The 13,894-nt window shown below is 38.4% G+C and overlaps 1 protein-coding gene across 4 annotated transcripts; it reads right to left on the reverse strand.

The window, feature by feature from the left end:
• Nucleotides 1-429: 429 nt before the first annotated feature.
• On the reverse strand, nt 430-11,184 carry LOC121630181 (leucine-rich repeat-containing protein 70). Of its 4 annotated transcripts, XM_041970331.1 has the most exons (8): nt 10,998-11,184; nt 7,436-7,735; nt 6,792-6,905; nt 5,129-5,537; nt 2,718-2,863; nt 2,264-2,432; nt 1,987-2,149; nt 430-1,114 (listed from the first exon to the last, which is right to left on the reverse strand). In XM_041970331.1, the coding sequence occupies exons 4-8, from the start codon at nt 5,432-5,434 to the stop codon at nt 822-824; spliced, it is 1,077 nt and encodes a 358-aa protein (XP_041826265.1). In that variant the 5' UTR covers nt 5,435-5,537; nt 6,792-6,905; nt 7,436-7,735; nt 10,998-11,184; the 3' UTR covers nt 430-821. The 4 variants fall into 4 exon arrangements, with proteins under 4 accessions (XP_041826265.1, XP_041826258.1, XP_041826241.1 ...); XM_041970324.1 differs by lacking the exon at nt 6,792-6,905 and having other exon boundaries at nt 7,436-7,732; XM_041970307.1 differs by lacking the exon at nt 6,792-6,905.
• Between the last annotated feature and the right edge of the window lie 2,710 nt (nt 11,185-13,894).

The following is a 13,894-nucleotide window of genomic DNA, read 5'->3' on the forward strand; positions in this document are numbered from 1 at the left end:
CTGCTGCAAATGACTGGAACACACTGCAGAACACTCTTAAACTTCCATCTCTGATATCTGTTTCTTTGTTTAGACAGAGACTTCAACAGATTATTGTCAACACTTGTTCCTGCTGACGATGCTGACTCCCACTTAGATACAAACATCTGTCCACTACTTTTTCTTTCACATAGATCTGTCCCATATACTGAGACCTACTCCCTTCCCCCTTTCATTTTTATATATTTGTACTTGCTCTGTGTTGTTAGGTGTATTTTTTGTATTGTTGTATTGTGGTTCTTGTGTATGCACAGTTGTATGTATGCACGTTATTTATTCCTGCTGGGGCCTCGTGGCCAGGTCATGTTTGTAAATGAGAACTGGTTCTCAAACATTTTTTACCTGGTTAAATAAAGGTTAAATAAAAATAAAATAAAAAACATATGATCGTTTGAGCAGCAATAAATCAATTCCAACTTAAAAAAAAAAGTCATTGTCAACATGTGCACCAGCTGCTTTTTTTACATGCCTTGTATTTCTGACAAAGTAGCTTCATGAAGAGTCGCCGACATATTAAACTGCAACTTTTACTGCATCACGTCAGACTGAAGGGGTTAAAACTTCAAAGAAAGCAGGAGAAATATTCTAAAAATGGTCCTAGGGATTTTAGATGTTCATTAAATTGCATGCTTCTAACTTTTTAGGGAAAACTTAATTTTTCTGTCAAATCAAACCATTTCTAACTATATGCTGCAAGAGTTCTGATCAGTAAAGACGCTGTCGGGATCTCAGTCTTCCATATATATCATTAGTTCTCTTCCTCATCCTCACTTGTGTTCTCATTATGGTGGACTCTGTGACTCGGTGTCCCAGTTCTTCTCATGGTTCCTCTTCCTGTTCCTCTCAGCCATCACCACAGCCGCTACCACGGTGACCAGCACAGTGACGGTGATGACCAGGACGGTGGCCGTCTCTGCAACACACAGCTGGCTGTCCACCCAGGCCAGCGAGGCCCCCATCAGCTGTGGAGGGTCCTGACACGTTACGTTGCGGTAGTCGTCGATGTGGAGATGCCGAACATGTAAAATCTTACTGAAGACACGATGCAGCTCACAGTCACAGCTCCACGGGTTTCCTGGAGGATCCGAAGAGAAACAGATGATAGGTAGAATGGCAGATTTCCATATTTTTGGTATCTGACTGCTTTAAGAACACATCTAAAAAAATTGGTAAAAACCTAAAAGCGTAGTGTGTGTCTACATCTGGCATCAGGGCCAGCAGCCGTATGAACATTTACTTTTCTTAACATATTTGTGACACTTCCCTCAGTGTTATGCAGGAACTAGTTCAAATTACAGTGTTCACTGAACGTGTTTGTTTTCCTGTGAAAGTTGGACTGAACAATATGTTTTTCCAAATGAGGTCACACACCAGTACTGCCTACATTTCTCTGGTGCTACTTCCCACTATGACGCATTGTGTACTCAAGCATAACAAACCAGGAATGCTCCGTGGCAACGCCGGTGCAGGTGAAGAGAGGTGCTGCAGACACAGTGTAAACATCAGGCGTCTCGTCTGCTTATGATCATTTATGGGAATATTGAAAATAAATCTAACATTTCTGTACAAATTATGTCGGTCTGGGATTTGAAAAATATCTATAATATTTCTACTTTTTGCAGCAGCTGAAAACAGCTGTTAAACAAAAAATGAACTTTGTTACACTGAAAAGACTTATTTTTGTCCTCTGTCCACACACATCTGTTCCACATGAGTATCTGCTTTGTGTGACAGAATTTAAGGTTTAAAGACACAACACTTTAGTTTCTTTTCTTTCTCAAGTCCAGTCTTTCACTTCTAACCTAAAACTAAATTAAATGAACTGCACTTTAAACTAGTTGATGAGAAACACTGATGACTTGCTTGGTTATATAATGTAGATGGTTGATTGATGCTATGAACTTAATTCCTCCCACCTTGTGTACTTGTGTTGACTAACCAGCTTACCAGAGAGCTGGATGTGTGTTGCTGTTGTATGAAGACTGATGAAGGTCTTAAATTTCAGATGATGCAGGTTGTTTCTTTCCAGATCGAGAACTGCCAAACTATAGAGAGGAGCCAGAGCATCAGTGTCAATCTGGGAGATGTTGTTGTTGCTCAGCTGGAGCACCTGGACACATAGATGGACAGACAGGGAGTCAGACAGACTGGCATACAGATAGTATGGGCTCACTAGTAGACCAGTGTTGTATGTATATTTATGATTTGGGTTGATTAGATTTACCTCAAGTCCAGGCAGCATATCAAGGCTTCCCTGCTGCACCACAGTCAGTCTGTTGTTGTGCAGGTAGAGCTGTCTGAGCCTCGAGAGGCCCCTGAACACACCAGGGCCCACAGACGCCAGCTGGTTATAACTGAGGTCCAACTTTTCCAAGTTGTCCAGATACTCCAGGCTTAGAGGGAAGAAAATAATTCACACAGACAGTGAGGAGGAGGAGTTTGTTCCAGCTGTTTGTCATTCAGCAGCCGTTTAATCTCCGATTAGGACAAAATAATTTAGTATTTCAAATATTTATTAATTAAATCGTTTTTATGCATAAAAGCTACAGAAATGAGTGAAAGAGTGTGAAAATGCTACAGACTGAATTTGGTGATGTTTTGAGACAAAAGATTGAGAAAAAAAAACAACTGATATGAAATGTCTCTGTTTAATACTAAGAAGATAGGTGGACAGGTACCTGTATCCTGATATAAAATGAAGGTTGTTGTGCTCCAGTCGCAGCTCTTTGAGAGCTGACAGACTGACTGAGAAGTCCACAGGAAGAGTTGGTAACAGGTTCCAGCTCAGATCCAACTTCTCCAGGAAGGACAAGGAGAAAAATGCCTGTGAAGAGAAAAGAAGGAAAACTCTCTAAACAGCTACTGTGTACAATAGGAATTGTGCCTTACAATAAAAATTAATGCAATGGTTTTCAAATCTCACAAAGCAATATTTGTTTTACAATAATAAATTAAACATGAAATGCTGAAAGTTAGACATTTTTCTATTTCATGAAAAATACTAGTTCATCTTGAAGCTGATGGCAGCGATACATCCCACAGTGACAGCACAAGGCTGGAAAAGCAGGAGTTGCTGAGCAAAACAGCCTGAGGAACATGTTCCAGCTAGTGAAAAGAAAGAGCACCTGAGAGAGGCAGAGTCTCTCAGACCAGAGGTGAGCAAAAGTTCAGCAATCTGCAAAAAAACTGCATCTTCAAACAATTTCCGAAATTTTTACACATGAAGTTGCAGAGACTTTGAATCCTGTTCCTGGACTGAGTGCCCTGCATGTTCTCGATCAGGACTGTCTAATTCCGGTCCTTAATGGGCCACAGTCCTGCAGTTTTTTGACGTTTTCCAGTTCCCTGATCACACCTGGCTTCAATCTGTTGAACAGGCTGAAGCCATTTCCATAAACTAGTTGCATCATATCAGCAAAGAAGGGAAACTTTGTAATTCAACATGCCAAACAGAGGCAGATCAGCCCCACATCAGCGTGTGCTTTCACACATTACGCCGGCATCATAAAATCAGCTGAGTGATGACAGCCTTGTTAATGCATGTAAACATGTTAGGTCCACCCATGTTGCCTGTGCTGCAGCCTGCTCTGCAGGCTCAGACGTAAATCAGCTCAGTTTCTCAGTTGCTTCATAAGTAACATGACGAGTTTTATTATTATTATTATTATTATTATTATTATTATAATTATTATTATTATTATTATTATTATTATTATTATTATTATTATTATAATTATTATTATTGTTATTATTATTATTATTGTTGTTGTTATTATTATTATTGTTATTATTATTATTATAATTATTATTATTGTTATTATTATTATTATTATTGTTGTTATTATTATTATTATTACCGTTATTGGTTGATACTGAAGAGGAACGAGACAAGTGAAAATGGTTGATATGTCTATGTGCATGTTTATGTGTGCATGTGTACAGATAAACTATGTATATGTGTATATTTTATATAATTTGTATAATTTGTTTGCTGTTGTTATTGACCTAAGGCTTGGTTGTACTACTTTAAATTTAGGGCTGGGCAGATTGATCCAAATATTGATAGTATCGATATCAAGGCTAGTGTCGGTATCGTTCGATACCAGCATGATGAGAGCGATAATTTTCTTGCAGGGGGCAAAAAGCCAAAGAATGTGAATGAGAGCCACCCAATAGTGGGTGCTGCTTTTTTTTTTAGCTAATTTGCATGATTGAGTTTATTTTTCTCAAACACGTGAGTGATAAAAGGGAATTATTCTTGATGTTATTTTATATTGTTTACCAAAAAAGGTAAAATTTTTAATTTCTCAGTTCTGCCATTCAGTTTGTTAATAAAGAATGTTTTATTTGACTAAAATCTTTATTCTGTGTTTTATTATGATCATTATTATTAAAGGCAAATCATTAAATGATTGTGAAAGCAAGAAGCATCGGTATCGTATCGGTATCGTTGATACTTGGTATTTGCAGTGTCACCCACCCTTCAGATATCCAGACCTTTTTTTCTTTATCTGCCCAGCTTTCTGTTATATTGAATGTCTATAAACTGTTATATTAAAAAATGTTTTAAATAAAATAGAAAAAAGCTGCATCAGTCCCAGTCTGAAAAAGCCTGATCTCTATGAACCCCATAAACTCAAGATGAGACAATATTATTCATGAAATGGTAAAAAGTTTCAATATTTAATTTGTTTCCTGTTTCTTCATTGTGAAAAAGTTTTACTTTTTACTGGGTTTACTGGGTACAGCACACCAACCTTGCTGTCCAGGAGCTTCTTTACTTTGTTTTCTGCTGTTTTAATCGACATGTTTGTGTTTTCAGCAAGCAGCACATCCATTTCACCATCCAGCTCAGACAAAAACATGGCCGCTTTTAGTAAATGTACAATAACGTTTCAACAGCCTTTTCTCTATACTAAACTCTTTTCAGAGATTACTATCCATCTGCCATCCTGAACCCTCTCAGTGCCTCATCTTGAGCTCTAATCAAACCATTCTACATCTTACAGAGGCTTCAAGTCATTTAGGTGTTTACACGTATGAACAGCTAATGATGTCTCTAATCATTCATTCAACTCTTTGTTCCTACCTGTGGTTGGATTTCTGTGATCTGGCTGCTGGTCAGCACCAGAACCCGCAGGGACCAGAGTCCAGTGAAAGCTCGGGTGCTTATGATGCTTAGATTATTTCCTTCTAACTCCAGCAACCACGTGCCATGTGGGAGGCCCCTGGGAACTTGCTCGAACCCGCGGTCGCGGCAGTCCACCAGGTCTGCATGCTCGTAGCAGATGCACTGGTGTGGACACACCCACGAACCCACGGCTGAGGGGAACAGGGTCCCAGGGGAATGAAAGGTGTAAATGAGGAAGAGGATGGCGGGGGGAAGGAGGTTCATATTTCCTGGACAGCTGAAGGTGAAGGGCAGCCTGATCAGAGTAGTTAGAAGCTTGATAGTTGACTCTTCCTGTTCTCCTCAGCGAGCATCACAGTCCCCGTAACTGAATAAAAAGAAAGTAAAGTTCATCGTGATGGATCTGTTACATGTTTAAAGTTGTTTTCATTGCTTTTATCCTGCAGTGTGTGGGGAAGCAGAAGAGGCTAAACCAGGGCTAACCAGTTCTGTCCCATAAGTCCTGCAGGTTTCCCATGTTTCCCTGCTCCAACACACCTGATTGAAATTACTGAGTCACAGTGCAGAACTTCATAGGCTGTTGGATTCATTTACTTTGAGTCAGGTGTGTTAGAGCAGGTAAACATTGAAAACCTGCAGGACTGCGGACCGGGTAGGCCCAGATCGAGGTCCTGGTCTAAATGAATTAAGCTCAGCTTTGGGTTTCTAGGTGTTTCCAGTGGAAATGTCGGGCTGTTTAGCTGCTAGGTGTTTAGCCCAGTAACACAGACTGCAGCTTAGTGTTTCACACCAGTTCAACAGTTTATGGGTTTGCATTTTAAATGGGCCAAATCCACAGAGCAATGTCATTCTCTCACAGTGTGAACTCTTTATTACTCTAAATATTTCATACTCCATACAAAACTCCATACTTAATATTTAGGTCCTGAAGTAGCAGCATAGTACAGGTGCGCCCTTCTGGTCTTTTTTGATATCAACCTGTTTTTATATATGTATATATTTATAATTTATACTTGTATTTTCTTTAATTCCAGTCTTTTTCTTGTTTTACTTTTTTAATTTTTTTCCTGTATTTACTTTGTTTTTATATTATTATATAATTTTATATAATTGTAGATAAATGCAGCTGTTAATGAGTTAAACAAAAAAAAAAGATAAATTCAGGAAACTGGACAGAAATTATTTTTATGTAAAATGATTTTGTTAATTCAGGAAATTATAACATTTAAATGTGGTATGTTTTCATACTGTCCAACATAAAACCATCTAATCACATAAAAATAAATAATAATAATTTTTATTTCACTTCATTAAAAATCAAACTTGTGCCTGACGGCTGTTTTTAATATCATTAATGTTATTTCACCACATTTAAATCAGTTCAAATGAGCATTTATAATGTTTATATTAGAAGTTTAATCTCACTTACTGTTGGTGGAAATGCTCATACACACATTCCTCTGGTGTAAATACTGACCCACTCAGTCAAACACACACCAAAGACATGCTGTCCTCCCAGTATCCAGACAGGATCAGGAGGGTCCTGTGCTTTTGTAGCTTTGAGAGAAACTTTAATTACTGTTTTTAAACTTTACAACTTCTGTAGAAAAATTTACTCAACAATTTCCAGTTGTTGCTGAAGAGATCCAACACTTCTCTTTGCCTCGTAAACCACTGGCTGCCCAAGCCTGACACCTAAACCATCCCACACAGTTAAGCCATAAACCTTCCATAACTGGGGAAAACAGAAGAAACAGCTTGTACTTTAATAATGCTGAACAACTTTGAAATCGTTTACAATCTATTATCCCAGCCTTTAATTAAAACTAAAGTCAACATTACCATAAAAACAAAGACAAATTGATCTATAATATAAAACACGGGGGCTTTCAGTGTTACATAAAACCTTTAGAAAAGATGAAAAGGAATTCTCTGTGGCTCTCGCATGACATGTCAGCATTAAGAGATGCATAAAATACTTTTTACATGTTTTGATCCATTAATGTATTTACATAATGACAGTCATTACGAGCAGAGCAGCAGATTAAATCCACTAAACCTGAAACTATAAAAGCACCAGTGATGGTTTCAGCTCGAACAGTGTGTGTCATAGATGTCCCAGATGTGCTGAAAACAAACAGAAAAATATTTCTCTGTCCAACATTCAGCTGGACAAGAAGCATTTTTCAGAGACATTTCATGACAAATCCACCATTTACACTACAGTGTACCACATTTAATTCCTTCTAAAGGTGCCCGACTCACCTCTTCCCCTGTGGAGGAACCCAGACATCTCCACGCTGGAGGCTGGACGTCTACCAGTCCACGCTGACGATGCTGAGACGATGGCAGATGAACAGGTGATGGTCAGAGAAGCAAGTGAAGGCTCGGGGATGATGCTTTGAGTGCAGACAGCTGTGTTAGTAATCCTCTAATCCTCTCCAGTCACCAAATGTTTCCGCTCATCCTCCGAACTCCGAAGCTCTGCTGTTTGTGTCTCCGCTGCCCTCCCTCTCATCTCAGCTTAATGCCGCCACGACGCCCTCCATCCAGCTGTTTCTCCTGCTTTAATGTTACATAAAGATGTCAAAGATGTGCATGTATGGATCTTTTAGAACCAGACAGACACAGATAGATAAGCACAAACTTACTCTTTCACATACACATTGATGTGACTCATATTAGTGGCTATTACAACCTGGTTGTGATGTTTCACTGTCAGAAGAAAGGTATGTTGGGATCATGTGTGAGTGTAGATGGTTGTCTGTGTTTACCCCATAATCCAGTGATGGTTTGTCCAGAGAGTGCCCTACCCATGACCTTTTTTATCTTAGGGATTTTAAGTTTTCTTGAGGATTTAACAGGAAATCAACATAGACTAATTTAAACCAGAGAAATAATTCTTGGAAGATTTCTTGCTGCAGCCTGATAATAAGTTCAAACTTTGAGAATCTAAAGCATGTGCAAGTTTTTCTACATCACTTCTTAATTCGGTTTATATTGTCTACAGTTTGTTTTATTAGATCCTTATTAGCTTCCCTCTTCCTAGAGTCCCGCAACATAACCATTCATTAAGATAAACAATCTCTCAGACACCTGCTCAAAGTACAAAACTAACAACATGGCAACCATGGCAACTATGCAGGAAATTAGGATGCCATGCGACTATGGCATCGTCACTCTGCATTCTCGCTTGTCAAACTAAGGAATTAATCATCACACTCAAAAACATCAATTTCTCACCTTAACAGTCCGTTTTACTCTTCATAAAGTTAACCATAGTATTATCTAACACTAACCAGTCTGGAAATTCATTATCTTGAATACAATATTATCCACTGATTGTAATTACATTACATCCTACCTTCCACACTTATCCAGGATAGATGGAGATTCGTTGGTCTGATGAGGACTCTGAAGAACTGAGCCGCCTGCAGTCTGGTCAGGTCGCATTTAGCTGAACGGGACCAAATCACTGAGCAGTAATCTAATGACTACTGCGGTATTTAATGGCAGCCATGCCTCCACCCATTCTCTGCAGGATCTGGCCAGCTTGTCTGTTCCAGGACGTTTGACTCTCTACAATCAACCCGGATAATTTACCTTCTGTTACTTGTTCCATCGCTGTGTCACATAGTTAACAGAGCACAGAATGCTGTAAATCCACAACAATACACTTTGTTTTATCCTTATTCAGAACTAATATGTTTTTTGTCCCTTTTTCTATTAACTGTATATCCTCCGTCATGTGAGAAAGGAAGAACACCTTCATTCAGTTTAACAGTCATAATTAAAACTAATCTGATCTTTATCATATCTTAAAACGTACAGCTTCAGATAAATAACAACACATAACATATTCTAAAGTGTTATTAATGTGCTAAAAAACAGATCCGAAATGCAGAAGCAGTGTGTAAAGCAAACTAAATCCACCCTCATGAAGCTACCAGAGGAATTAAGAAGGTCATTAGCGGCTTGGTTAATGAATCACCTCTTTACAAGCAGAAGCTCGTTCAGGAGGAAAGACATCACAACTGATCGTAGAGAAGCAACATTAAATGGTAAGTGAACTCCGTCTACATATATCCTACACAGTCTTACACCCGGTGCTACCCTGAGGCTTTTACCCAATGACAGCTCAGTGTGGACAAAGGAGGGTCATGTCACGCTAAGCCGGTGTTGAGCCAAGGCAGTTATCCCTGACAGAAATTGTATCCCCTGACACGGGATCGAGCAGTCGTTGCATCTAGCGTTAGTGTCTTCGTTGTGCTGGATTTCACCAAGTAAACTTAACTTAAAATAAACAGCGTGTTTGTTGCTCAAGTTATTGTTTGAGGTTTGTTGTTTTGTCGGCGAAGTTCTGCTAAGTTTGACTTAGCTTTCAGCGCGATATATTTCTTGTTTTTTGTTTTTTTTTTTAGTTTTGCGGGGCAATATTCATTTTTAAGACTTGACAACACCCACATAAAACACCAAAACAACACTCATGTAACCTAAGGCCTTTCCAACACCACAATGTTTAGCTGAGATTTAAAAGCCCTGCTATTAATTGTACGTATAAGGTACCTGAAGTCTGCCGTTTCCTCTCTCTTTAAAGCTCAAACACTGGGTGTTTTTCATTTATTTGTTTATTTAGCATGCAGGATAGATAATGAAATCAGAACTTTTCTCCAAACCTTTAATCTTGAAAATAATGTGTAGTTTCACATTTAGAATATATTAATACAGGCTCTTCATCTTCCTTTGTTTTATTTTTACAAAACGTAAGGGAATGTGTTGCTTAAGAAAATAAAAACCAGGTTCTAAAAACACCACTTTGTATTTGGAAAACAATTTGTTTGCTTTTAATTTATTCTCACATCACATGAATTTTCAAACGGTAAAATCTGTAGATCAGGATCTGTATTCCCAGCCAGTAGTGCTTATATTATATCCTACCTGTATGTGTTTGCAAGTCTGACCTTTAATTTTACAATAAAAATCCAAAGTAAAAGTTTTGGGCCCATAACAGAAGTCAAATAAACAGTTCAGCATAACGAACTGAAAACTAACTGACCTACCAAACTCACACAAGGGAAACTACATACACTGGCTGATCAGACCATTTTGACAGAAGAGGAAAAATCAAAACATAACTATCTTCAACTAACTTAATAAATTTAACAAATTCACAACAGAACTTAAACAATTTAGACTCTTAACTCGTTAGGGAAACAGAAATCTAAATAATCATAATTCTAAACCCCTCTTCCACCATCTTGTTGTGAGATGGAAGAGTCCAGTTAGGCTGCAGCCTCGTCAAAGGAGATCCACCTCAGCTGGGACTCTTAGCAGGCTTGGGCCTCCCACACAGCAACTTCCCAGGAACTAGTAACTCAAAGAAAATGCATATTAACTGAAAGTAAACCAAATTAACAAGGTGACAAGAATGAGTCAACTAAAAGTGTGGATGCAATTAGTTAACCAACCAACTTGCTAAGAAAAATGTGAAATATAAAAGAAATGGTAAGTATTACAAATAAAGTGTGTATTGAATTAACTGAAATGAAGGAAAAGGTTACCAGACTGGGCTCAACGTGTGTGGCTGCCTGGGCCGCCGTCACACAGGGATACAAATTCTGGCACCATCACTCACCCTGCCAGAATCTGTATCCCCTACCTTTACAGCAGATAGTATATTTATTCATCCAATGATTTTAACTCTGGACACCTTAGATCATACCTAATGTCTGTGGTAAACATGAGACATGCAGTCAAAAACTGGTTTCCCTTTCCGGGTGAGCACCTGCCAGGTAACCAGGTACCAGCAGTGAAGAAGATTACTTACACGACAGCTGTCAGTCTTCCCGGGAGTGGACGTCCCAGCAAGTTCAGTCCAAGGTCCACGTAACCCAACGAGCAACAGCTCAGACTCTCCGGCCTCAGTCAGCATGATTAATGTTAAAGTTCAGGACGTACGAGCAGAAAAAGACTGAACAGGCAGACAAGCGGTAGACTGTTTGTGTAATTTATAAATTATGTGGCCAATCCTGAAACGTGGATGTAACCTAATGAGATGCTCCTTGCACTGCAAACAAAGTACAGACGGAAGGAGAACAAGAAAGAGTAGAATTAACATGTCAGGGATTTTTCATTTAATGGAGTAAAAAAAAGTCACACAAACGAAGATGAATGATTCATTTGTTTACATGGCACACACACATAAATTCATTGGGCCTAATTCTCTAACATCTTCTCAAAAGTTAGATTAATTTTTTTCTGAAATGTTAGACTGAGCTGTGTGTCAGACTCAGTGCATCCTTAGACTAAAACTATCTTTGCTCTTAGATTGATGAATAACAATCTCCTAGTAAACTGGAAGGATGCACTAACTGTCCCAAGTCAAAAGCTCGAACATGTGGCTCTTCGTAGCTTAAAGCGTCCAGAGAAGAACTCATACTCGCTCATGGTCGTGAAGGATTTGTTCCACGTGTCTTACAGCAGCTGTTAATTTGCTGTTCTGGGTGCTGGACTGCGATAAAGAATGTGTGGTGTATGAAACTGGTGGAACTATTTATAAATAGCATGTTTTCAGTTAACTTCATGTAAATTAAAGAGCTGGCTAATTTATTATTTAATAACTTCATTCCCTTAAAATTGTTTATTAAGTCGCCAAAAGTATTGCTATAGTTTTGTTATTGTATTTTAATGAACGGCACAATAGAAACAAAACAAATACTGATTTTGTTCAAACATACCAGAACTTAAATGTGCATAAGAATCCTCCTGGGTCTTCATAAAGAAAGAAAATGTACATTACTAGTACTAGTCTTCATAGAAATGGGTAAAAAACAAATTTTCTCTTAAGAAACGTTGGTAAATGAGGTCCACTGTGCTAAATTAAGTAAGACAAACAGAAAAAAATGCCATATTTAACATATTGATATATAAATACTGACAAACGCACACACACATCCTGTAAACTTACACAAAACAAGTAGAAGTTCCAATAAACCAGTAAAATAAATGAGATTAAATGAAAACGTGTAAGCTATATTTACATCTAACATGCCTCACAACAATAATACCAACACACATAACAAATTAAAGAAGGAAAAACAGCTTTACACACACACACACACACACACACGTGTACGTACATATACATTACATAAAGAAACAGCGAGAGACAAAGAGGGAGATTTTTAAAAAGACTAGAAATTTTCAGTTGGCTTTGCTGTGTTCAGTTCTCACTGCTGGGCTTTTTATTTTTATTACAGTAAATGTAATGAGACGCTTTTCACTTAAGAACATGTTGAGTGTAGATAATAAGAGGTTATGTCATAATTTGACATTTAAGTGATATTAAAACAAATGCGTAGTTCTAATACATCCATTAGAATTCAGATATTTGTTGGAAAAGTAGGTAAAAGAGCTAGTGGTGCCCATTTAAAGTCGGTATACTCAGGGCTGTAGCCAGAGTTTTAAAAATACCAAGGTCCACCTCCCGTTGTGGCCCACACATGCAACAAAGCACAAAATCTATTTAAAATGGAAGCAAATTATGTTTCACACAAACCACTCTCTCTCTCTCTCTCTCTCTCTCCTGTCTCTTTTCTGCATCTGTTCTTTCCTCTTCGTTTGGCTCTCTATTCCCTCTAAAAATCTTCCTTACATAAATCCTTATGTATATATTACTTATAACCATATTAACTACAGCACACTGGAACAACATGACAGGCCCTAGTTTCAAGATTGCTGGGATCTCCTGTTTGATTAGAACAAAACCTTAAATCTAGCAGACAGATGGAAACTACTTTCCTAAACATCAGCCACAGTGTTACATGTCTCAGCTCCAGATTTTCTCCCTCTGTACCTAAATAGTACCTGGATAGCATCTGCCTGCAGCACCAAAGAACTCCAGAGTGATGTTTGTCTCGCACCTGTCCTCCTCCTCCTCCTCCTCATCTTCCTCCTCAGATCACCTCATCACCTCTGCTTCTGTGTTCTGGATGATTCTCAGATGTTTAAAGGGGTTTGTGGTCTTGCCACACATTAAACGGCTGTTTATGGAGCTTAAATACCTCCACACGACAACTCCTCGGACTGAATGATCAGTGATCATTGATCCCTGATCAGTGAGTGAGGGGCGCGTGAAGCCACACTGTGCCTTATTTCTCACATGACAAAAGCAAGCGGAAGAAAAAGTAGTTCCTACCAACCTGATAATTTAGTTACTTTTCACTGTGTTAATGTTAATTATTAATATGAGAAGGACATTTCGTTTGAGAATAAGTTCGAGAATATAGTGCGTATTCTGTAGAACTGTAGATGATTTTAAAGACGGTTTGTTATTTTTGTAAACTTTGGGGGCTCAAAGAAGGACTCAGTACATTAGTATGAATTTATCGACATCAAGTGGAATCTGCAACCTGAAATGGACGATGGTTTTACAAAATTTAAAGGAAAATGAGAAAAATGACAAGCACAGGGAGGACCAGGACAGGGGAACATGATATGGACACATTGACAAACAGCTCATTGAGCATATGAGGGTGTTTGTTAGTCTGTTTATTTGTTTGTTTGTTTATTTGTTTGTTAGTCTGTTTATTTGTTTGTTTGTTAGTCTGTTTATTTGTTTGTTTGTTTGTTTGTTTGTTTGTTTGTTTGTTTGTGAGCAACTTTCCGGTCTGCACTCCCTATCAGTTGGTGGCCGTAATGCACCAAATTGTTGTTTGCCAACCT

This window comes from Melanotaenia boesemani, chromosome 2, assembly GCF_017639745.1.
Source record: "Melanotaenia boesemani isolate fMelBoe1 chromosome 2, fMelBoe1.pri, whole genome shotgun sequence".
NCBI lineage: Eukaryota > Metazoa > Chordata > Actinopteri > Atheriniformes > Melanotaeniidae > Melanotaenia > Melanotaenia boesemani.